Source organism: Dreissena polymorpha, chromosome 8 (genome assembly GCF_020536995.1).
Source record: "Dreissena polymorpha isolate Duluth1 chromosome 8, UMN_Dpol_1.0, whole genome shotgun sequence".
NCBI classification, from domain to species: Eukaryota; Metazoa; Mollusca; class Bivalvia; order Myida; family Dreissenidae; genus Dreissena; species Dreissena polymorpha.
In genome coordinates, this window is record NC_068362.1 from 3071965 (window position 1) to 3096107 (window position 24143).

General features: G+C 38.3%; 1 protein-coding gene across 6 annotated transcripts in view; it reads left to right on the plus strand.

The window, feature by feature from the left end:
- The first annotated feature begins 1864 nt into the window (after positions 1–1864).
- The window catches only part of LOC127842904 (spermidine synthase-like), a 42532-nt gene continuing 20253 nt past the window's right edge, over positions 1865–24143 (plus strand). For all 6 annotated transcript variants that reach the window (XR_008031962.1, XR_008031965.1, XR_008031963.1 and 3 more), the window contains exons 1-5: positions 1865–2024; positions 10768–10888; positions 12173–12265; positions 13214–13367; positions 14297–14380. Coding sequence is in view for 1 of the 6 variants with exons in the window: in XM_052372716.1 (XP_052228676.1) it covers positions 1894–2024; positions 10768–10888; positions 12173–12265; positions 13214–13367; positions 14297–14380 (583 nt within the window). In the remaining 5 variants the exon portion in view is untranslated. The remainder of the gene's footprint in view (positions 2025–10767; positions 10889–12172; positions 12266–13213; positions 13368–14296; positions 14381–24143) is intronic.

Sequence of the window (24143 nt, forward strand, 5' to 3'; positions counted from 1 at the left end):
CAAATTACTACGCCAGTATATGCAACACTATTAATTTCATAATAATTTAAATTAAACTATTGTTTGTAATAATATTGAATGTATAAAGTATGAAAAAGATATATGTTGAATAAAACATTGATTTTAATAGTAATACACTTTTTACAGATGTGAACTATTTTCTTGTGTAGTAAGTTCTTTGTGCGTTCTAAAAATTGAGGCACCCCACGGGGAAACTTAATGAGGCAAATTCGGAAAATTAACAAAACTACAAAAATAAGCATAAAATAAAAAGAAAATTTGTTGGTTTCGGTAGCATATCGAATTTAATTCACGAGTGATCATAGAAAAAAATATTTTCACTCGTGGCTACGCCACTCGTGAAAATATAAATTTCTATGATCACTCGTGAATTAAATTCGATATGCTACCGAAACCAACAAATATCCTCTATATCCTCCCTTATCAAATATGAAAAATATAGATTAGCAGAAATTTTCAGATATATCATAAAAAATAATCATTGGTGTGTATTCGGATCAACAGGCAACAGGTAACAAAAAGGAAGTTTTAAGTTGATAAATCCGTAAACTTTGAACTGACAATAAAATTAATGATACCAATGAACACAACAAGAGCACTTTTATACGTTTTTGCAATAATTCCGTTAATAACTGCTAAATAACCGACACAAAAAGAACAATGGAACCACGGAGTGTATGAGTGTATATTGATAGGAGATGAATCGAGTATTTGACCCTTACTGTAGTAAATTCAATCTTATGCAAAAACTATTCATCCGATTTTATTGGTTTATGCGTTATCTTGTTGCTTATTAATTTCTCTTTCAAAACAAATATAACTTTTAGTATATTCCCGTTGTTATTAATGGATTTATAGCGAGTTAAACACAAGAAATATACATTTTATGTTTTACCACCGCGCGTTTTACCGTGTTGTGGCTATCGATCTTTTACAATTAGCGTACAGCGAAGCGCCGAGGTAATACATTTTGATGTACCCACTCACGTCTTTTGTTAAATTATAGTTTCATTTCTCGGCCGATTTTGACAAATTATATATCATTAGAAAGCTTACGTAACGTAGTAAACAGATATATAAAAATATATTAAGTTTTTCTTCTGATTTCGACAGCCCGGCGAGTTATAACTTTAACTTTTGCAAATATCATACCGTTTTGGAGTTTTAGAATCTAGATTTACGGTCGACATGTTCGTACTTAATACCAATTTGTAGCGTTTATATTTGGAGTTCAGTTTTAGAAATTGCTCCTCAAATGCTATTTTCATCGTCGTGTCATACAAATTTAAATCTTTTTATAAAATAACATGATTTTATGTATAATTTTACACTAATTTTTCGAAAACTATCAAGCTAACAAGTAAAATCGATGAAAATACAATGCTCACTCATTAGTTATTAATGGGTTGGGACCCCATCGGTGGAGCGGCACATTTCTAGATTAAATAGTCATTTGAAAACTATAGTCACTCATTAGTTATGCATGGTTGAGAAAGCGTGATTATTCATGCGCTGAATTATGTATGTACATTCGTATTCGTATCATATATCGGTGTATACAAATCAAGTTATCGAGAAATTGAGAAACCAATCGCCCATCGAGGGAAATTTCACGTACACTAAAAAGACACGGGACTTAAGCCAGCATTTTTTTCCCGACATTTTGTCACTTTAACGCAGCCCAAAACGTTCAGTTTCCCGTTCGCGTGCATATGGAGTACTGGCTTAGCCGCATTCGAACAGATTATTTTGAGAATTCATATGGGAATTTGGAGACGGTCAAGGAGAAATATTTACTTTAGTGTAACCTGCGTTTGCGCATGAGCAGCAGTTCTACCGGAAACAACGTGTGAAGAAGTGTCAACTGTCAACATGAACAAAATAAAGGACGGATGGTTTGGTGAATCAAATCAATTATGGCCTGGTCAGGCCATGTCATTGCAAGTGGAAAATGTACTTTTTCACGAAAAGTCGAAATATCAAGACGTTCTAGTTTTCAAAAGGTTTGTTGTGTACACTTGAATTGTAACAGTCGTCACTTTTCTTCACTTAAGTTAAGGCTTAAGCATATTAAATAAGTTAAGAACTAAGTCATGCATTTTGAGTCCAAGATTAACCAATGGGAAATTTATTCACTTGCTACACTTGCTGACGCTTGTAAAGTCTTATTAAATGTTAAATGTTACATAGTAAGGAATAACATTAACATATTAACATAATTTGAAAACTTAACTAGGATATACAAATAGCGAGTCTAAATACATTTTAACTAAGCAATATAAATATGTTGGCTTTTCTAATGGGCTTTCATGGCTGTTAATCACGGGAACGATCTTTATTTGTGATGCATTAATAAATGAGCCAATTCTACTTCCGAGGTGGCGCTAAGGACCAGATGTTTAGAAATTTCAAGTATATACTTCAGGGTGAGTAGGGTTTTATATGTTTTTTCCAACATAATTTGCATTATTTATTAAAAAAACGGGCAATATAGTGTGATTTAGAAAGAATTAATTAATCCTCTAAGGTACAGAAACATACAATCACAACCCATTTGGAAAGTGAGGACCTTTATAAGTTGTGGCATGGTGCAGTTTTTGAAAGCAAATTGATGTCTTTTGCCTGTTTGACAAGCAAATTTCCACCCGTTTTATTAGTGAAGAACATCAAACCATTGCATTCAACAAACATACTAGTTGCTGCATGTACAAAAACATTGGCTTCCTACAGATTTTATAAATATTTTTGTATTTTCCCAAAAGAGATGGAGCAAACGCCAAGGAGGTGGCTCTAATGACAGGGGATGGTGCCAATGCACGATATATGAACCACCACATGTAATGTTATCTTATTGTAGTGTACAGGGCCGTCTATAGCCTGACCACTTTTTGACAAAAAAAAGAAAAACTGGCTGAGCTAGGAGATGAATTGCTTAATCTTCTCTGGATCAGACATATTTTATCATGCCCTTATTTTAAAAAAAAAACGCCGATTTTCAATAAAAACTGATGCTGTTGCAAAAGTGATAAAATCTCGATAGCTCTATCCGTTTTCTAACTTCGTTGTTTTCCAATGGAACAAATGAGCCACCGTACACTCCAATTTTCCCGGATGTTTATACCCAGGGACCTATATAGGTCCCTGTTATACCGGAAGATGCAGACAAATTTTTTCCAAGAAACAAGGAAAGACATTAAAGTGAGTAAAATGATTATGATAACCATCACTATGTTGCAATAATACAAATACACGCAAAATGCTACATGTGTGTATATGCCCTTTGTTCACATATTGAAGGAAATGAATAGACTAGTCCAAGAAACCCCTACTTGTAGCTGAACCTAAGAAATACAATATTGTACCGTAACTAGGACGGCAATGCTTGTGCAGATGTTGATTTCTGCCTGAAGTTAAATTGAAGCAATTTTAGTAGAAATGTGCAGATTCAGGATTTATATGGTGTCCCTCTGCACAAAATATAAAACTACGGAAGCCCATTCCTGACATTCCTATCTTTTTATAAATCCAATCTGCTCATTTCTATTAAGCATAAATCTTATATTATACTGCAAATAATGAATCCCAAGATTGGCAGATATTACCATAGGAGGTGCCAACCTAAGCTGGCAAACCGATATATTTTCCAACGTTGGCCCAACGTTAGCATGCCAACGCCCACATCATGCCGACGAGCTACAAGCTTTACAGTGAAGAGTTTCTCTTTGTGACTGAATTTTATTTAGATGATGTAAACAAGGACACGCTGAAAGTTCAATAGGAAACCTTGAAAACACACTTTTCTAAACAACACAATGACCAGATCCGACTGTCACACGTACTTGACTATATGCGCAAGCTTCCTCCTACATTGCGGGTGATCTACTCAGATGTTGCGGCACTCAAATGAATCTAACAGACTATTTTCCCTAGTTTGTCGCATTTGCAAATAATATGGAGCCTGGTGCGGTGCCGTGTAATTTAGTAATAGCGTGCACATTGGCTTCAAAATCTCCCAGATGTCAAGATTTAGCATTTATGTTTCAAAATTTTTTTAAGTAGTTTCGACGCTCGCAGGCCTCCGGCCAGCGGCCAGCAATTTTGCATCCCAAATGTTAAATTCCCCCCATATGAGTGGTCACGCGCAAGTAAGTCAGTCATGTACATTGGCAAAATTACACAGACGCAACGGCGAAAAAATCGATACGTACTTCCAGTCTGCGGTTTAGGCTCTGTAGTACTGAAGCGTGATGTGTGATAAACATTTTGACAGCCAGTTTGCAAATTGCAATTAATTAGCGGTGGATTATCGGGTTATCGGGTTAAAAGCAATATGCGACTGTTTGATCTTTTTATTTCCGCACGTGCGAATATCACCTATTATTACTGGAAAGGAGATTCTTAATTTATAATTTATTATTTGTAGCTCATACTATTTCAAGCACACATTTATGACAATTATCGGCTAATAAAAAGTTAAAAAGAACAACAAAACTTTTAACCGAAATCAACTGATCTACATGTTCTCTGTGCTACAAAGTTTTTATCCAAAAATCAATACACGCATGCTTTCGAACCATGGGTATGGCGTGACATTGTTCATTGGTGCATAATTTTCGCGCGCTTTTGTCGGGACAAAGGAAATACACGATGCTAGAATTTGTTAAAACGTCTCGTTAACATTAAACAATCGCAAGTGTGTTTCGGATTACAAATTATTATTCTCATTTGGGAATAAAACAAAACATCTATATTTGTTTTATATTAACAATGATTTCAATATTAATTTTGATAAAACCCTGTATGCGGCGAAAAAAAGTTTTTTTTAAATTATGCATGAAAAGCACGATTACCAGGAGGATTACACCTGGTTGCTAATATCAGTCTCTTAAGTAACTGGCCACGATTTAATCGTGAAGGAGATCACTGTCAGGACCAATTCGTGCGGTAGGTATTCAAAGCCATAAAACTGCAATAAACTGATTAAATTATCGATTTATAGTTACACAGGAGTTATTCACGCATAACTGATTCACAACTGTTCCCATCTTAAGTGCATTGGGGCCATACAACGCGCATTGTGTAAACAATGAATCATGAAAATGCTTCTTTTTTATTGACTTGATTTTGATGATGATGATATTGATGATGATTAGAAAGATGAATAGAATATTTTTTTGAATGAAAATGTTGTCTTATAGCTGATTTTAGAAAGGAAGAAATAAAATTATTTTAAGTCTATACATAGTTTAGTACATGTACACATATTTACCATTTTGTTAATACAAAAATTGAACAGTTGGCCATGCACTCATCAACTCCAGACTCCCTATGACCCAACCCCCTCTTAAGAGGCCACCCCCGCTTAAGCAGCCAATTTGGCTGTTTCCCTTGACTGGCTGCTTAAGAGGGGTTGGGCTGTATTTAATAACATTCTAATAAAGCTTAACTCTACAACTACTAATAATGATGTTATACCAAGCAATACATACAAGAAACTGAATGTGCGGGCTGTCTGCATCTATGTTATGAGTAACCCTTGGGTATGTTAATTAGCTATAGCCTGTATCTATGTATCTGGATCATGGAACGCCACATGACTTACATTAAATACCAAATTATATATTAGATCTACAAGAAGCCATGCTTTTATGCTTCTTACAGCAAAGAGATGTGCGAGGCAATTGTTTGATGGTGTGCACGATTTCATTGGGTGGAAATTTGCTCCTCACAAAGGCAAAATACGTTGGTTTTCTGTTTAAATCTTCTCCATGTCACAACTTATTAAGGTCCTCACATTTTCAAATGGGTTGCTATTATATGTGTCTGTACATGTGTGGATGTCTAAATCTTTGCTGAACTGCACTACATGGCCCGATTTTTTAAATTATGCCAATTATGTTGGAAAAAACCTATAAAATCTACTATTTGAATTATGCGTGGCATTGAAACACATCTGGTCCTTAGGGCCACCTCTGAAGTACTGTAGTACATGTATTGGCTCATTTATTAATGCATCACAAAAAAGAGGTGGCCCCTGTGATTTACGGTAGTGGCGTTGTTCTATTATCTTTCATTAGTTATTTGCCATTCATGTTCAACAATTAGCCTTGGTAACTCTTTTATTGGCCAATTATCATTCAGGGCCCCTTATTTCCATCATGGGGCGCTTCCCACATCCCTCATGAGGGGGAATTTTTGCCCCGTTTTCCTTTGATGGGGGATCTTTTTACTTACTCTCTCATTTGGACATGTTTGAACTATATTCATCGCTTTTTATAATTGAGTATATTTGACACTCAAATAAGACTAATATTGTAATTAATGAATGTCAATATAATGAAGAGTTGAAACACCTGTTGCTCCAGCAGTATTTCTCTCCCCTTTTACACACATACAGTGGAACCCCTCAAAACCAGACATCCCCGGGACCAAGAGGAAATTCCGATTTAGAGAGGATTCCGGTTTAGAGGGGACATTGTCTATTTTACTTTCAGAAGCTCAATTACATAGCTGATATGGAAACAACACTTTCAGCAAAATGTTTATTTACATATAACATTTATTGATACTGCATCCCATAAGAACAACACATGTCACTTAATCTATTGATTCGAAAGCAATATCATTAACAACATAAAACAAACAGAGCAACCTGAAAAACAAACAATTTTACACATGTATGCATTTTTAGGTGAATTTAGTTCCTTTTTACACTGAAAAACATCTTCCAAGACACAGCCACCCATTAGACGCATTAAAGTCACTAATTCCTAGTTCCTTAGCAAAGCTCCGTGCCTTTTCCTGTATGATCGGACCAGAGATCGGCAATGACTTAGTCCTTACAATACAGAACAAGTCCCATACACAATGACTTAGCCCTTACAATACAGAACCAGTCTCATACAAGTTTGTTGATGTTTCTAAATTTCATTTCATTGTTAAACCGACTTTTGTTTGGTGAAGAGTTTTCCCAATGAGATATGTACGCAGACTATTTTCGCATGATATCCCCGATCGTCGACTTTCCTACCCTATATTTCTTTGACAGAATCTTGAGTGTTGGTTTAGGGAACATCTCTGATTCTTTTATCAATTTGATTTTGTCTTCTAGAGACAATTCCACGGGCCTTCGCTTAGAAGGAGGTTCGGACATTTTTAGTCTTAGTTATCTTTATTACCAATTTGAAAATCTAAATGAATATCAAAATGCAACTGCTTCAAGAAATCTGCAAATCACCATTTTATATGACACTAAATTAGAATTTGTAATAAACTACACAAAATATATAAGCATTAAGATTATTAAAATTTAACACAGCTTCCAACAAAACACACTAAAGAACTCTATGTTTGTTATCAGTAATTATAATCAGTATTATCACCTCTATTGATTGATAAATACATCACAGGGCAAGTATCTTTAAATTGGTTTTGCGATTTTAACAGTTTACAAATTTTCGACCACCTTTATTAATTTCACGCGTCTTTAATCCGCTATTCACAACTTTTCGACAGTTCTGAGGTGCGATATACCGGCCCTGAGCGGTTTAGAGGGGTACAATTATGTATAGAATGACCCAATTTTGATCCAAGAATGAACGGTATTCGGAATTGAGGGGATTCCGGTCTCGAGGAGATATTTTATGTATGGTATTATAGGGAAAAAAATGGGTCCGGACAAATTAGAGAGGATTCTGGTATAAAGAGGATCCGGTTTAGAGGGTTTCCACTGTACATGTTCCTTTATTTTGACATGGTGAATCATCTGCACTTTTCAACATGTTCAATTTCATTTGACTTGTCATCACAGTTATCTGATGACGCTGATTACTGTGTTTCTGTTTGTTTTTTATTACGCGAATCATATGTATTGGCTTATGCTGCCTGTTTGAAGTAGTTATCATTTTTAATACGCTTTTTCTGCATGAATTTTCATCAAGAGACATTCTATCATCTGGAAATGGTGTACCTGTAGATGTAAAGAACATGCCGGTGTACGAAATGTCATATTTCCGGTCTAAAGCTGTATTGATGAGGCTAGGAAACACAATATCAGTCTAGTGTGATACAGGTTTTATGTGTTTGTTTTTTACTGGGGTTTTTTCTAGGGAGAATTTTGCCCAAAAATAGAGGGAAAAGGTATGCTTTTTTGCTGGGGGGGGGGGGGGGGGGGGGGGGCACCGATACACGACAGTAAAAAATCCAGGGCCCTGTCATTAAACAGAGCATATGTCTCAACAATAGTTCAAAAGTATACTAGTTCATATATAAGGGCAAAGAGAATTAAAAAATCAAGCAGGTTTACATTAAGCACCGACATTTAGGGAACACTTGATGCATGGCAGTGTTATCTATGGACTCAGCTGTTCAAAATGAAGGTCCAACCTGAAAATACTAATATGTGTAGCTATAGTTGGAATAGCCAATATTGATAGGGGTATCAGATGCCTGTTCATAAATACCTTTTTCACAACAATCTGGAGTCATGCAATAAAGCAATTCAAAGTTGTCAAGCCAACTCCATTGAAACCATCTGTTGCCCTTCAATTGATTGTAAACAGTATGCATTGTCATTTGCTTTACATTGATATCCATGATGTAATTAATATGTATGGCTAATTACATGCTATCTTGTGTAACAGGTGTCATTTCCAGTTACTGTGCATTTTAATAGTTAAATTGTTTATTTAATTTGAATATGTGATTACAACATATTTCCAATGTTTGGTTAAGATACAAAATGACTGCAAAAAGGTGAGAAAAAAGTTCTAATAATGAACTCTAAATACGATTATCTGGCTAAGTTGATGTCTTTGGATCTTGTAAGTGACTGTTAAAAACTGCCCATTTCTTGTGCCAATGTATAGTTTCATCTGTCACTGAAGGATGACCAACTAATTGCAGATTTTAACAATGTCTTTTTTTTAAGATTCAAAGCATTTCTAATTTATGTGCTTATAGCTCCCAAAGCAGTTTTATTGGGATGACTAGAGTTGCTTTGAAACTTATCAAGATACTTCAAGGGACAGAATTTTGAAGTGTTTTGAATAGTTAATTGTAAATTGTGTTGTGAATTGTAAATTGTGTTGTGAGAATAGTTTTCACATTTAGCCAAATCACCTGGGTTTAGAGAGAATGTGACAATACATTGATGCATAACAACAACAGTAAAAATAAACAAGGTAGTTTTCATTTACAGACATTGTTAGATGCCAGCATACTTATAAAGCTAGGTGCATTTCTTACAGGATTTCTTCTGGTTGTTCTTAATACAGACAAAAAACAACAAAAACGGAACCATCTACTTTCAGTTTACAATTCAATAAACAAAACAAAACTTTGTCGTCATGTTCTTGATTTATTCATTTACATAATTGTAAATCCTGAAAAACTGTTAATATTGCAATGTTTTAATGGGTTTGCTTAACAGCATACTCATGAAATGAACATTTAATATTGATGACATAATCTCAGTCTGTTTGAAGTACAAATTCATTGTTGACATTAAATCTTGTAAACAGCCCAACATGAGTATGATATGTAAAAAAACCATGAAAGTATTTAATAATTTTGATGGTGCCTTACAACTTGTATGCAATTACTTTCCTCCAATTTTCAGATATTTGACCATTTATGCTTAGTAACTATATTAGTTTTTCCTTTTTCTTAAATTTCAAGCAACATTTAACTGCAATGGTACTTCATGCTTTAAAACTACCAGCCACTATTGTCTATGTGTTTACTTTAAATTCTTTCGTATCTCAGGCTTGAACATTAATGGGGAAAATTGATCATGACTATGATTACATGTGAAATATGTTGAACTGTTCTATTACGTTTTTGTGATGATACGTCTAAAAAATGTAATTCTAGCCAGATATCTGAAGGATGCATGCATTTGTTTATTTAGCATTTACATTTGAGTTTTCAATTTTTATTAAACATACATCTTCGACTTTGGGACATTAAAAGAAACCATTTAGTGATGTATTTTAGTAATTTCTGTCCCTTCCATAGATTTTCTCTACGATATGCTGCTGCTATGTTAGCTGTAAGACAAAGCCACAAGACTGGGTACAAAAAAAGCTGACACATTTAAAAGTCTGTCGATATTGCATATGATATCAATTGTTACTATTTTAACCCTTTCCCCCATAAGATGCAAAGTGAAAATGGCTTTTGCAACCAGCATAAAAAGAGTAACTCGCAGTCCGTTCAGGTTTTATGCTGTTGCTGCTCATCAGTATCTACGGGTTGGAAATGAAGCCTTTAAAACTTGAATCTAATAAGAAAGGTCTATACTTAATTTTTACTTTCTAAGGGACTAGAAATGTGTCAAAATATGTACATGTATCTAAGTGGTAAAGGGAAAATCAGCGTGTGAACTTGCCCACCATCCAATTTTGTTACATTTTTCCCACATAAGCAGAGTGTTTATTCAAATCAAGGATGTGAGGGCATCTGTGCTGTATGGACACATTTTTTGTTAAAAATCCAGTGTCCAAAATTTTGACTTGAATTTCAGATAATTGAGAATATTGTATAAAAATAGAGAATCATATAACTGTTTTTTTATAACATAAAAACATATGGTTGTCTAATAGACTCAGTTTCCTAAAAGTCTTTGGACCAAAAAACGGGGACAAAAAACCTTGGACAAATGATCTGGGACAAATAATATTAGATAAAAATATTTGACAATTAACCTTGAAAAACAACTATTTGACAAACTCTCATTTTTTTCAGTAAGACCTATGGCAACGTGTTGGTACTTGATGGTGTTATACAGTGTACAGAGCGGGATGAGTTTTCATACCAAGAGATGCTGGCACATATACCTCTCAACTCACATCCTAGACCTAGGAAGGTAAGGTATACCTCTCAACTCACATCCTAGACCTAGGAAGGTAAGGTATACCTCTTAACTCACATCCTAGACCTAGGAAGGTAAGGTATACCTCTCAACTCACATCCTAGAACTAGGAAGGTAAGGTATACCTCTCAACTTACATCCTAGACCTAGGAAGGTAAGGTATACCTCTCAGCTCAGATCCTAGACCTAGGAATAAAAGATATACCTCTCAACTTACATCCTAGACCTAGGAATGTAAGGTATACCTCTCAATTCACATCCTAGACCTAGGAAAGTAAGGTATACCTCTCAATTCACATCCTAGACCTAGGAAGGTAAGGTATACCTCTAAATTCACATCCTAGACCTACAAAGGTAAGATATACTTCTCAATTCACATCCTAGACCTAGAAAGGTAAGATATACTTCCCAATTGACATCCTAGACATAGGAAGGTACCGGTAAGATATATCTCTCAATTCACATCATAGACCTAGGAACGTAATATATACCTCTCAATTCACATCCTAGACCTAGGAAGTTATGGTATACCCCTCAACACACCTCCTAGACCTAGTGCGCCTCTGAGTGGAAAAGGGTTAAATAAATAAATCATCAACCCATCAGTCTATGACTGGTATAACCAAAAGCATTCTGATCCCTGCCAATAGCATATTGTCAATTTAATTATTTAATTTTTATGCCCCTGAAGGTGGGCCTATAGTGATTGCATTTCCGTCTGTATGTCTGTCTGTCTGTCTTACTTTTGCTTAGGTTTCGATAAATGCTAATAACTTCTATGTCGCTTCAGATGTAACCTTCATATTTGGTATGCATGTGTATATGGACAAGGCCTTTCCATACGCACACAAATTTTGACCCCCTTGACCTTGAACTTAGGGTCCGCGTTAAGGTTTTGAAATCTGCGTTAAGGTTTCGAAAAAGCGTTTTTCGGGGCATATGTCTTCCTATGGAGACAGCTCTTGTTTTATTATGTATTCTTTGCTGTTCTATACTGGTGACTACCTATAATAACTACTTCATTGGAGCTGCATTTAGAGGAAGCTGATCTAAATGCATATGCATAAAGTGTGGTCCCAGATAAGGTGTAATGATTGACATTTTCGGCCTAAACTGAATTTTGGTTAACAAGACACTTCCTCTAAACAAAGAGTTTCATAAAAGCGGAAAGTGTCTCTTATTAGCATTTGCAGAATGCATAGGCTCGTCTGGGACAAATCTATATATGCATTAAGCCCTGTTTTCCCAATAGGAGGCTCAAATTATTCTTTGTTGCAGGTGCTTATCATTGGTGGTGGTGACGGAGGTATTCTAAGGGAGGTAATCAAGCACCCTGATGTGGAACGGGTCGACCAGTGTGAGATTGACGATGTGAGTGACACTTTTTATTCTAAACCTATTTGTTTAAGCTTTATTGCCTCATAAGCCTTAGTTTTATTGAAACACTCTGTAGTCAGTTTCCTGCAGAGAATCAGTGTTTGGTGTTTTTTGGAGAGATCAAAAGAATGCTCCCACAGTGGGGCTGAACCAATGACCTCCAGTCGCTAGGCAGACACCCTATCCACTATGCCTGGGCAACCCGGTGATTTTGTCAAAAGCATGTTTTACAAGTTTCTTTCCAGGTCTTTAAATCGAGTATTTGTCACAAAACATTAGAAGTCATCCTCCAATTTGTTAAAGGATTAATTCCAATACATCCAAGAACACTGCCCTATCCTCAGCTGATTTTGAACTCACAACAAAGCTCACAAACCCTTTAACCCTTTCAGTGCCGGAACCCAATTTTGAAGGCCTTTGCAAACAGTTTGGATCCAGATGAGACACCACAGAACGTGGCGTCTCATCAGGATCCAAACTATTTGCTATTCTGATTGTATTCTTTGAAAAAAATCGAAAAAAAATGCTAATTTTAGAAATTCAGCAGACGACATTTTAGCAGACAACAAATTTTCCAGCATGCAAAGGGTTAAAGGATCAATTCCAATACATCCAAGAATACTGACCTATCCATATGCTGATTTTGAACTCACAACAAAACTCACACACCCTTTAATATAATGTTCATTAACTGCTAAGCATATGATATTCATCACTGATGATTGGTTAATATAGCAATGTACAATGGAATGGAATAATGGAATTAAATTTGCAATAGTTTGTATGCACCTTAAACAATTGCTGCTGTCTATAAAACTAACTCCTTACTAACTAGTAATCAAATACTGTTATAAACTACCATTTTGTGCGCAAGTAAAGAGCGTTTTACACTGTACAGATGGTTATATATAAATAAGGACGGTTTGTTCTGACCTGTTTCAGAAAGTGATAGAAGTGTCCAAACAGTACCTGCCCAAGATGGCGGAGAGTTTTTCCAGCCCCAAGCTGCACCTACATGTTGGGGACGGGTTTGAGTACATGAAGGCTCACCAGGGGCAGTACGATGTCATCATCACTGACTCCTCCGACCCTGTGGGTAGGTGAGCAGGAGCAGCCACTTCAGGGCTTCATGCATGTGTCCTCTCAGATTAGCCTGTGCAGTCTTCAGGGCTAAATTCTCAGAACTCTAGTCCACTTTTCTCAGGACTTAATGCTAAGGACTCAATTCCCATGGCGCAATTCTCAGTGCTCAATTCCTCGAATTTCTATGGAGCAATTCTAAAGACTCTATATTCAGACCTCAAATTCTGAGGTCTCAAATCCAGGACTCAAATCTCAGGGCTCAATTCTCAGGGCTCAATTCTCAGGGCTCAAATTATGAGGTCTCAAATCCAGGACTCAGTTCTCAGGGCTCAAATCCAGGATTCAATTCTCAGGGCTCAAATTCTGAGGTCTCAATTCCAGGAGTCAATTCTCAGGGCTCAAATCTATGACTCAATTCTCAGGGCTCAAATCCAGGACTTAATTCTCAGGGCGCAAATCCAGGACTCAATTCTCATGGCTCAATTCACAGGGCTCAAGTCCCAGGACTCGATTCTCAGGGCTCAAGTCCCAGGACTAAATTCTTAGGTCTCAAATCCAAGACTCAATTCTCAGGGCTTAAGTCCAAGGACTCAATTATCAGGGCTCAAGTCCCAGGAATCAATTCTCAGGGCTCAATTCCAAGACTCAATTTTCAGGGCTCAAGTCCCAGTACTAAATTCTCAGGGCTGAAATCTAGGGCTCAATTTCCAGGGCTTAATTTTCAGGACTTAATGCCCTGGTCTCAATTTTTTAGGGCTCAACTCATAGGGCTCAATTCAGGCTAAACTTTCTCAAAGCTGGCACTAACTAAAACAACCTGATTCATTTTGAGAATTTGGATGATTCTGGCGTTATTCTCACAGCAATGTTTTAAAGATAATATATGGGATATGGTCACTCACATAGGGGACAAAATCACATATGAAATCGTTGCACCTTCAGGGCCTGCATCCTCCCTGTTCCAGAAGTCGTACTACGAGCTCATGAAATCAGCCTTGAAACCGGATGGAATACTCGCCTGTCAAGGTATGAATGTGTATAAGAAATATGAATACATGGCTTTTGTATGTGACTTTGAACCAAATGTTTCTTGCAGTTTTGATTTATTAAAAACTTTGGCAATATTGTTTGTCTAATGAAAGTAAATGTTGCAAAAGTTGCATGTTTATGTCTATTCTCATTTGTTTTCACAGGTGATCCAAGTCTGGATCTGTGATAAGAATGTCCTCAAGCAACTGGTAAACACATTGTCTATTGAATTCTGTGCAACTAATTATCTCACGCTTGCTGTTGCCTTGCAGGATTGTTAACATTAAAATCAGATAACATAACTATTGGACATTTTGGGGGATTTGATTTCCTATTGAATTAAGAAGAAAAGGATATCAGGCCCCAAGGGACTTTAACTTGGCAAATGTAGACCTCAAGATCACCCCTGTGAATGTCAGGCCCCAAGGGACCATAATCTGGCCAACGTGGATCTCTAGGATCACCCCTGTGAATGTCAGGCCCCAAGGTACCATACTCTGGCCAATATAGACCTCTAGGATCACCCCTGTGAATGTCAGGCCCCAAGGGTCCATAATCTGGTCAATGTAGACCTCAAGGATCACCCCTGTGAATGTCAGGCCCCAAGAGACCATAATCTGGTCAATGTAGACCTCAAGGATCACCCCTGTGATTGTCAGGCCCCAAGGGACCATAACCTGGCCATTCTAGACCTCAAGGATCACCCCTGTGAATGTCAGGCCCCAAGGGACAATAATCTGGCCAATGTAGACCTCAAGGATCACCCCTGTGAATGTCAGGCCCCAAGGGACAATAATCTGGCCAATGTAGACCTTTAGGAACACCCCTGTGGATGTTAGGCCCCAAGGGACCATAATCTGGTCAATGTAGACCTCAAGGATCACCCCTGTGGATGTCAGGCCCCGAGAGACAATAATCTGGCCAATGTAGACCTCTAGGATCACCCCTGTGGATGTCAGACCCCAAGGGACCATCTGGCCAATGTAGACCTCAAGGATCACCCCTATGGATGTCAGGCCCCAAGGGACCATAATCTGGTCAATGTAGACCTCTAGGATCACCCCTGTGAATGCCAGGCCCCAAGGGACCATAATCTGGTCAATGTAGACCTCAAGGATCACCCCTGTGAATGCCAGGCCCCAAGGGACCACAATCTGGCCAATGTAGACCTCAAGGATCACCCCTGTGATTGTCAGGCCCCAAGGGACCATAACCTGGCCATTCTAGACCTCAAGGATCACCCCTGTGAATGTCAGGCCCCAAGGGACCATAATCTGGCCAATGTAGATGTCTAGGATCACCCCTGTGAATGTCAGGCCCCAAGGGACCATAATCTGGCCAATGTAGACCTTTAGGATCACCCCTGTGAATGTCAGGCACCAATGGACCATAATCTGGCCAATATAGACCTCTTGGATCATCCCTGTGGATGTCAGTCCCAAGGGACCATTATCTGGCCAATATAGACCTCTTGGATCAACCCTGTGGATGTCAGGCCTCAATGGACCATAATCTGGCCACTATAGATCTCTTGGATGGCCCCTGTGAATGTCAGGCCCCAAGGGACCATAATCTGGCCAATGTAGACCTCTAGGATCACCCCTGTGAATGTTAGGCCCCAAGGGACCATACTCTGGCCAATATAGACCTCTTGGATCACCCATGTGGATGTCAGGCCCCAAGAGCCAAAATCTGGCCAATGGAGACATCTAGGAACACCCCTGTGAATGTCAGGCCCCAAGGGACCATAATCTGGTCAATGTAGACCTCTAGGATCACCCCTGTGAATGTCAGGCCCCAAGGGACCATTATCTGGTCAACGTAGACCTCAAGGATTATCCCTATGAATGTCAGGCCCCAAGGGACCATAATCTGGCCAATTTAGACCTAAAGGATCACCCCTGTGAATGTCAGGCCCCAATGGACCATTATCTGGCCAATGTAGACCTCAATAAACACCCCTGTGAATGTCAAGCCCCAAGGGACCAAAATCTGGCCAGTGTAGATGTCAAGAATCACCGCTGTGAATGTCAGGCCCCAAGGGACCATTACCTGGCCAATGTAGACAAGGGATCATAATCTGGTCAATGTAGACCTCAAGGATCACCCCTGTGAATGTCAGGCCCCAAGGGACCATAACCTGGCCAATGTAGACCTCAAGGATCACCTCTGTGAATGTCAGGCCCCAATGGACCATAATCTGGCCAATGTAGACTTCAAGGATCACCCCTGTTAATGTCAAGCCCCAAGGGACCATAATCTGGTCAATGTAGACCTCTAGGATCACCCCTGTGAATGTCAGGCCCCAATGGACCATCATCTGGCCAATGTAGACTTCAAGGATCACCCTTTTTAATGTCAAGCCCCAAGGGACCACAATCTGGCCAATGTAGACCTCAAGGATCACCCCTGTGAATGTTATGCCCCAAGGGACCATAATCTGGCCATTCTAGACCTCAAGGATCCCCCCTGTGAATGTCAGGCCCCAAGGGACCATAATCTGGTTAATGTAGACCCCAAGGATCACCCCTGTAAATGCCAGGCCCCAAGGGACCACAATCTGGCCAATGTAGACCTCAAGGATCACCCCTGTGATTGTCAGGCCCCAAGGGACCATAATCTGGCCATTCTAGACCTCAAGGATCACCCCTGTGAATGTCAGGCCCCAAGGGACCATAATCTGGTCAATTTAGACCTCTAGGATCACCCCTGTGAATGTCAGGCCCCAATGGACCATAATCTGGCTAATATAGACCTCTTGGATCACCCCTGTGGATTTCAGGCCCCAAGGGACCATAATCTGGCCAATGTAGACCTCAAGGATCACCCCTGTGAATGTCAGGCCCCAAGGGACCATAATCTGGCCAATGTAAACCTTTAGGATCACCCCTGTGGATGTCAGGCCCCAAGGGGCCATAATCTGGCCAATGTAGACCTCAAGGATCACCCTTGTGAATGTCAGCCCTAAGAACACATAATCTGGTCAATGTAGACCTCTAGGACCACCCCTGTGAATGTCAGCCCTAAGAACACATAATCTGGTCAATGTAGACCTCTAGGACCACCCCTGTGAATGTCAGCCCTAAGAACACATAATCTTGTCAATGTAGACCTCTAGGACCACCCCTGTGGATGTCAGGCCCCAAGGGACCATAATCTGGTCAAGGTAGACCTCAAGGATCATCCCTGTGAATATCAGGCCCCAAGGACCATAATCTGGCCAATGTAGACCTTTAGGAACACCCCTGTGGATGTCAGGCCCCAAGGGACCATAATCTGGCCAATGTAGACCTTAAGTAACACCCCTGTGGATGTCAGGCCCCAAGGGACCATAATCTGGCCATTCTAGACCTCAAGGATCACCCCTGTGGATGTCAGGCCCCAAGGGACCATAATCTGGTCAATGTAGACCTTTAGGAACACCCCTGTGGATGTCAGGCCCCAAGGGACCATAATCTTGCCAATGTAGACCTTTAGGAACACCCCTGTGGATGTCAGGCCCCAAGGGACCATAATCTGGCCATTCTAGACCTCAAGTATCACCCCTGTGGATGTCAGGCCCCAAGGGACCATAATCTGGCCATTCTAGACCTCTAGGACCACCCATGTGAATGTCAGGCCCCAAGGGACAATAATCTGGCCAATGTAGACCTCTAGGACCACCCCTGTGGATGTCAGGCCCCAAGGGACCATAATCTGGCCAATGTTGACCTAAAGGATCACCCCTGTGAATGTCAGCCCTAAGAACCCATAATCTGGCCAATGTAGACCTCAAGGATCAACCCTGTGGATGTCAGGCCTCAAGGGACCATAATCTGGCCAATGTAGACCTCTAGGCTGACCCCTTTGGATGTTTATGGCTTTGTTTGTTTTCACAGATGCATGACTTAATGTTTCCATTTGCATAAAATAGTTCGTTTTAAGATGAAATTGTGCATTCATAATTTTAATTGTCTATTTGTAAAGGTTACAAAATTCGGTGGCTGTTGCGTACTGGATATGGTGTCCCCCTAGCAACTGGGAGGTCACGAGGTCAATCCCCTCTGTAGGAGTTCCTTAGATCCCCCCCATAGATGCCAATTATTGGTTCTAGTCCCAAGAAACAGACTCAAATAAGCCTTAGGCTTTTGATGCAATCAGGCTAAAATAAATAGGTTTAAACTAAAGATTACAAAAGTTATGCAATTTGTTCAACTATGGAATTCAGATTATAAATATACACTATATGCAACATAACTTCTCTGAAACCACAAGGTTATCATATGTTATGTTTGGCAAATAACATTAAAATTTAATAGTAATCCTCTTAGAAGTTGTCTCAAATTATTCCCCAGGGGTCACAAGGATATTATATATTTATTGGCATTTAAGTACTAAATCTTTTCTTCTAAAATTATAAGGCCTGGAGGTTTCATATTTGGTGTTGAACATAGTATACTCATGCCCAATGGTTCGAAAGTGGCCGCACTCTGGATTTATACACATGATATATATATATATATATATATATATATCATGGTCTCTTTTGTTTTAGCTCACAAGGTGCTCATGGTGAGCTTTTGTGATCGCCTTTTGTCCGTCGTCCTTTATGCGTCGTGCGTTGTCCGTTGTGTGACGTCAACATTTGCCGTGTTCACTCTCTAGAGGCCACATTTATTGTCCAATCTTCATGAAATTTGGTCAGAAGATTGGTTTCAACAATATCTTGGATGAGTTTGAAAATGGTTACGTTTGCTTGAAAAACATGGCTGCCACAGGGCGGGGCATTTTTCCTTATATGGCTATATATGGCTATAGCAAAATCTTGTTAACACTCTAGAGGCCACATTTATTGTCGGATCCTCATGAAACTTGGTCAGATGATTTGTCCCAATGATATCTTGGATGAGTTCAGAAATGGTAACCTTGGCTTGAAAAACATGGCTGCCAAGTGGCGGGGCATTTTCCTTATATGGCTATAGTAAAATCTTGTTAACTTTCTAGTTTGCTCTATCTTCATGAAATTTGGTCAGAACATTTGTTTCCTGTGTAGTAAAGTTTGGTTTTATTATATTAATATTATGTGACATTAACTGTATTATGTAATTTTTCATAACACAGAATTTTCATAGTTTACATAACTGTTTTAGTCATTAACACTTATGATAAGCCTTTCAACTAAGAGATAACTGAAAGAAAGACAACATGTACATGATTTTGCAGTATTTATGCAGTATTTATCTCCCTTGTTTAACCTGGTTCAGTAATCTATTTTTATGTCCCCCACTATAGTAGTGGGGGACATATTGTTTTTGCCCTGTCTGTCTGTTGGTCTGTTGGTCTGTCTGTCTGTTTGCGCCAACTTTAACATTTTGCAATAACTTTTGCTATATTGAAGATAGCAACTTCATATTTGGCATGCATGTGTATCTCATGAAGCTGCACATTTTGAGTGGTGAAAGGTCAAGGTCATCCTTCAAGGTCAGAGGTCAAATATATGTGGCCAAAATTGCTCATTTTATGAATACTTTTGCAATATTGAAGATAGCAACTTGATATTTGGCATGCATGTGTATCTCATGGAGCTGCACATTTTGAGTGGTGAAAGGTCAAGGTCATCCTTCAAGGTCAGAGGTCAATTATATGTGACCAAAATCGCTCATTTTATGAATACTTTTGCAATATTGAAGATAGCAACTTGATATTTGGCATGCATGTGCATCTCATGGAGCTGCTCATTTTGAGTGGTGAAAGGTCAAGGTCAAGGTCATCCTTCAAGGTCAGAGGTCAAATATATGTGGCCCAAATCGCTTATTTTATGAATACTTTTGCAATATTGAAGATAGCAACTTGATATTTGGCATGCATGTGTATCTCATGGAGCTGCACATTTTGAGTGGTGAAAGGTCAAGGTCAAGGTCATCCTTCACAAGGTCAAGGTCATCCTACAATGTCAAACAACATATAGGGGGACATTGTGTTTCACAAACACATCTTGTTAGTTCTGCTCTGAAATTTGGTAAGATATTGATCATTGATAAATGCACTGTTCTGAGGGAAAATTGACTACTCTGCCATTGATCCCTTCTGAACTGTATAAAATAAGCTGTTTTGGCTGATTTAAACACCTCTTGATGCTTTCTTGAAAAGTTAACAGCTCTTGAAAAAGGTTGGAATTTTGAAAAAATTAAACTCTAAATTATTTTTAACACCAGCATCAAGACATTTTGGCATTATTTTCTAAATTATTCTTATTATTTAGATTATTTTTATTTGGCATTTTCTAAATTAGAAAGACTCTATTCTATTTCAATAACTTTAAATTTGTCTTATTTTTACATTTAATTCACTGAAGTTTCCTAATCTCCATAAATATTGTTCTTTAGATTAAATTAGACCTATTTTGTAAACTAGATTTTTGAAGCACTTTCTAGACTAACAGTAACTTATATTTATATCAGTTTTTTTTACAGATTTTGAGCTTCTTTTTACATTCATTAACGTATTTGCTGTATGTTGTTCATTTTTGTAACGATACTTAGATTCTTTAGACTTGGCTTGTACCTGTGTTTAATTTTCTGTCATTGTTCTTCATTTTCCGAGTTCTTGGAAATAAAATTAGTTATTTTTGTTAAAGCTGACTTGGTTTTTACTTATAAATAAATTCTTTGAGTGTTTTTAGGCGTCCCTGACTGAACGCCTTTAGTTAATTGAATTACAACTAGTCAGTATAGTCATCCTGACCGGAAATAAGAGTTCGTCAAATAAATATTTCCACATTACATAAGTGCTCACACTTAATACATAACTTGCAACCGCCCTGTGACCGGTTCATTTGCGTAAGCGAAGGAGACGGCACTACCACACCTGGATAGGACAGTTGAGTTTGATAATGGTTTGGATCGGTAAAAAAACATGGCAGCCAGAGGGGGGGTCTTTTTCCTTATATTTATATAGTAAAAAAGCTTCTGAACACTCTAGAAGTCTTATGTTTTGCCTAATCATCATGAAATTTTGTCAAAACATTAGTTATGTAGATGTCTTGGACGAGTTTGAAAATGGTCATGATCAGTGAAAAAACATGGCCGCCATGGAGTGGGGCAGTTTTCTTTATATCTATCTGTATCTGTATCTATACGTTGAAGATCCCGACTTGCGGTTATTATTCAACGGGGTGAGAGAGCGCGTTATGTTGCGCGGTAGTTCTGTAGAGCGTTTTTGAACGACTCTACGCTGTCCTTCTGCACCACACTGTCTGGGAGGTGGTTCCAGTGAATGGCTGTGTCCACAAAGAAGGAGTTTCTATACTGTATAGCTTTGCTATCTGGGATTTGTAGGCCTTTTGAGTTGTTGCAAACTTGACTGTTTACGAAATTTGTTGCTATATGGTCCGAAAAGGTGTTTGCTTTAATTTTGCGTTTAGATTTAGAGAATTTTACAGGAAGGAATTTGTCAGGTGGAAGTGACGGTACCAACCCCTCAACCACCTTGTACATAAGGATGAGGCGAAGACTGATCCTTCTTTCCTTGAGCTCTTCCAACTTGAGGTCATATTTCATGCTTGTTACTGCACCGGGGCTTCTGTTGTTATAGTCTTTCTTTATGAACCTAGCTGCTCTGTTCTGTAGTCTTTCTAGTTTGTCAATGTCCCCTTGTAAGTATGGGTTCCATATGGTTGCCCCGTATTCCATGGTTGATCTTATTAATGCTATGTAGGCTATATGTATATAGTGACAACATGTGAACAGTCAAGAAGACACATTTTTTTCCCAATCTTCATGAAATTTGGACATATCTTGGAAGAGTTAAAAAATGGTTCAGGTCTTTTAAAAAAACATGGCCGCCAAGGGGCCATTTGTTGTTCATTCTTCATGATTCTTGGTTAGAACATTTGTTAAATTGATATCTTGGGCTGCAAAGAACAGGTCATTTCTTTTTATCTCAGGTGAGCGACTTTGGGCCTTTCAGGCCCTCTTGTTGTGGTTTGTTTCTAGAGGTTACTGTGTTTATGTCTTTCCTTCTCTACTTCCACAACTGAAAGGTAATTGCTATATGTGTTTCTTACCTCCTTGTTACCTCCTATAGCTTTTGTTGATTATTTCCAAATGTGAATCTGTAAAGCAGTTATTTCGTGTTTCCACAGGTGAATTTATCTAGCTGATCGCCCTTGTTTCCACAGGTGAATTTATATAGCTGATCGCCCTTGTTTCCACAGGTGAATTTATATAGCTGATCGCCCTTGTTTCCACAGATGAATCTTTTGAGTTAATCTCTCTTGTTTCCGCAGGTGAATCTGTGTACATTTGTTTCCTTCTTTATAAAGTACCGGAAAGCAGCACCAAATGAGGAAAAAACAACATATTTCCCAATTGCTGTCAAAAAATTCCAATTGAATATTTTTTTATTTGTTTTTAAATAAAGTGCAACATTTGTTTAGTTTCCCTATGCAGCTCTATGGCTTGAACCAAAGTAAATATAATATTGACAACTTGACAACATTTAGTTATCAATTTTAAAGTATTTGGGAGCAAAAAATCAAATACACAAATTTCCCAATATGAAAACTTCATCACATGAATTTTCCCAAATTCAGGTTTTTTCCAAATTGCGCTGGTACAGGTACTTTTTCCAATTGTGAAAGAAAAATGGCTGGTGTAGCTAATCTTTCTTATTTCCACAGGTGAATATGTGTAGATAATCTCTCTTGTTTCCACAGGTAAAACTTTATCGCTTATCTTTTTTGTTTCCTCAGGTAAAGGTTAATGGTATTTATATGTTTCTGTAGTTGATTGATTTCACTAGATAGATTACTGATTATTTGGACACTAGTATGCTAATAAATATAAATTTACAAGTTTTATCAGTTAAGATTAAATTTCTGTCTGCATAGGTACATGTTATTTAGATTATTATAGACATTGTTTGGGTTGTGATAAATTTTTAGCTCCACTGGCCAGAGGCCAGCGGGGCTTATGTCATGGTCCTGTGTCCGTCGTGCGTGCGTGCGTCCGTGCGTTAAATTTTTCTTTAAACATCTTCTTCTCCTAAACTACTGGTCCAATTCTGATGAAATTTCTCAAGAATGTTCCTGGGGTGAACCTCAAATTATGCTCCTGGGGTCAAATTTGACCCTGCCCCAGAGGTTAAAAAAATTGAAATTTTGCTTATATAAGGCCTATTTTGTGAAAACTTTAAAAATCTTCTTGTCCATAACCATTGGGCCTAGGGCTACCAAATTTGATATGTAGTGACATCTTATAATCCTCTACCAAGTTTCTTCAAATTATGCCCCTGGGGTCAAATTTGACCCTGCCCCGGGGGGTAAAAAAATTGAAAATGTGCTTATATAAGGCTTATTTTGTGAAAACTTTAGAAATCTTCTTGTCCAAAACCAAAGGGCCTAGGGCTACCAAATTTGGTATGTAGTGACATCTTATAGTCCTCTACCAAGAATCTTCAAATTATGCCCCTAGGGTCAAATTTGACCCTGCCCTGGGGGGTCAAAAAATTGAAAATTTGCTTATATAAGGCCTGTTTTGTGCAAACTTTAAAAATCTTCTTGTCAATAACCTTATGGCATAGGGCTACCAAATTTGGTATGGTATGCTCAAGATGAGCAATTTCTCCTTTTATCACAATTATTTCAATTATTTCTTCCCTAACTGATCATCTCCTTCAGATTCCATTACAATTTAATTGTGTCTTCAACCTCTTTCACATTGGGAATGTCCAAAATGTGTCGTTTGGTAAAGGGTTAAGGCATTTTGATTCATATGGGTCT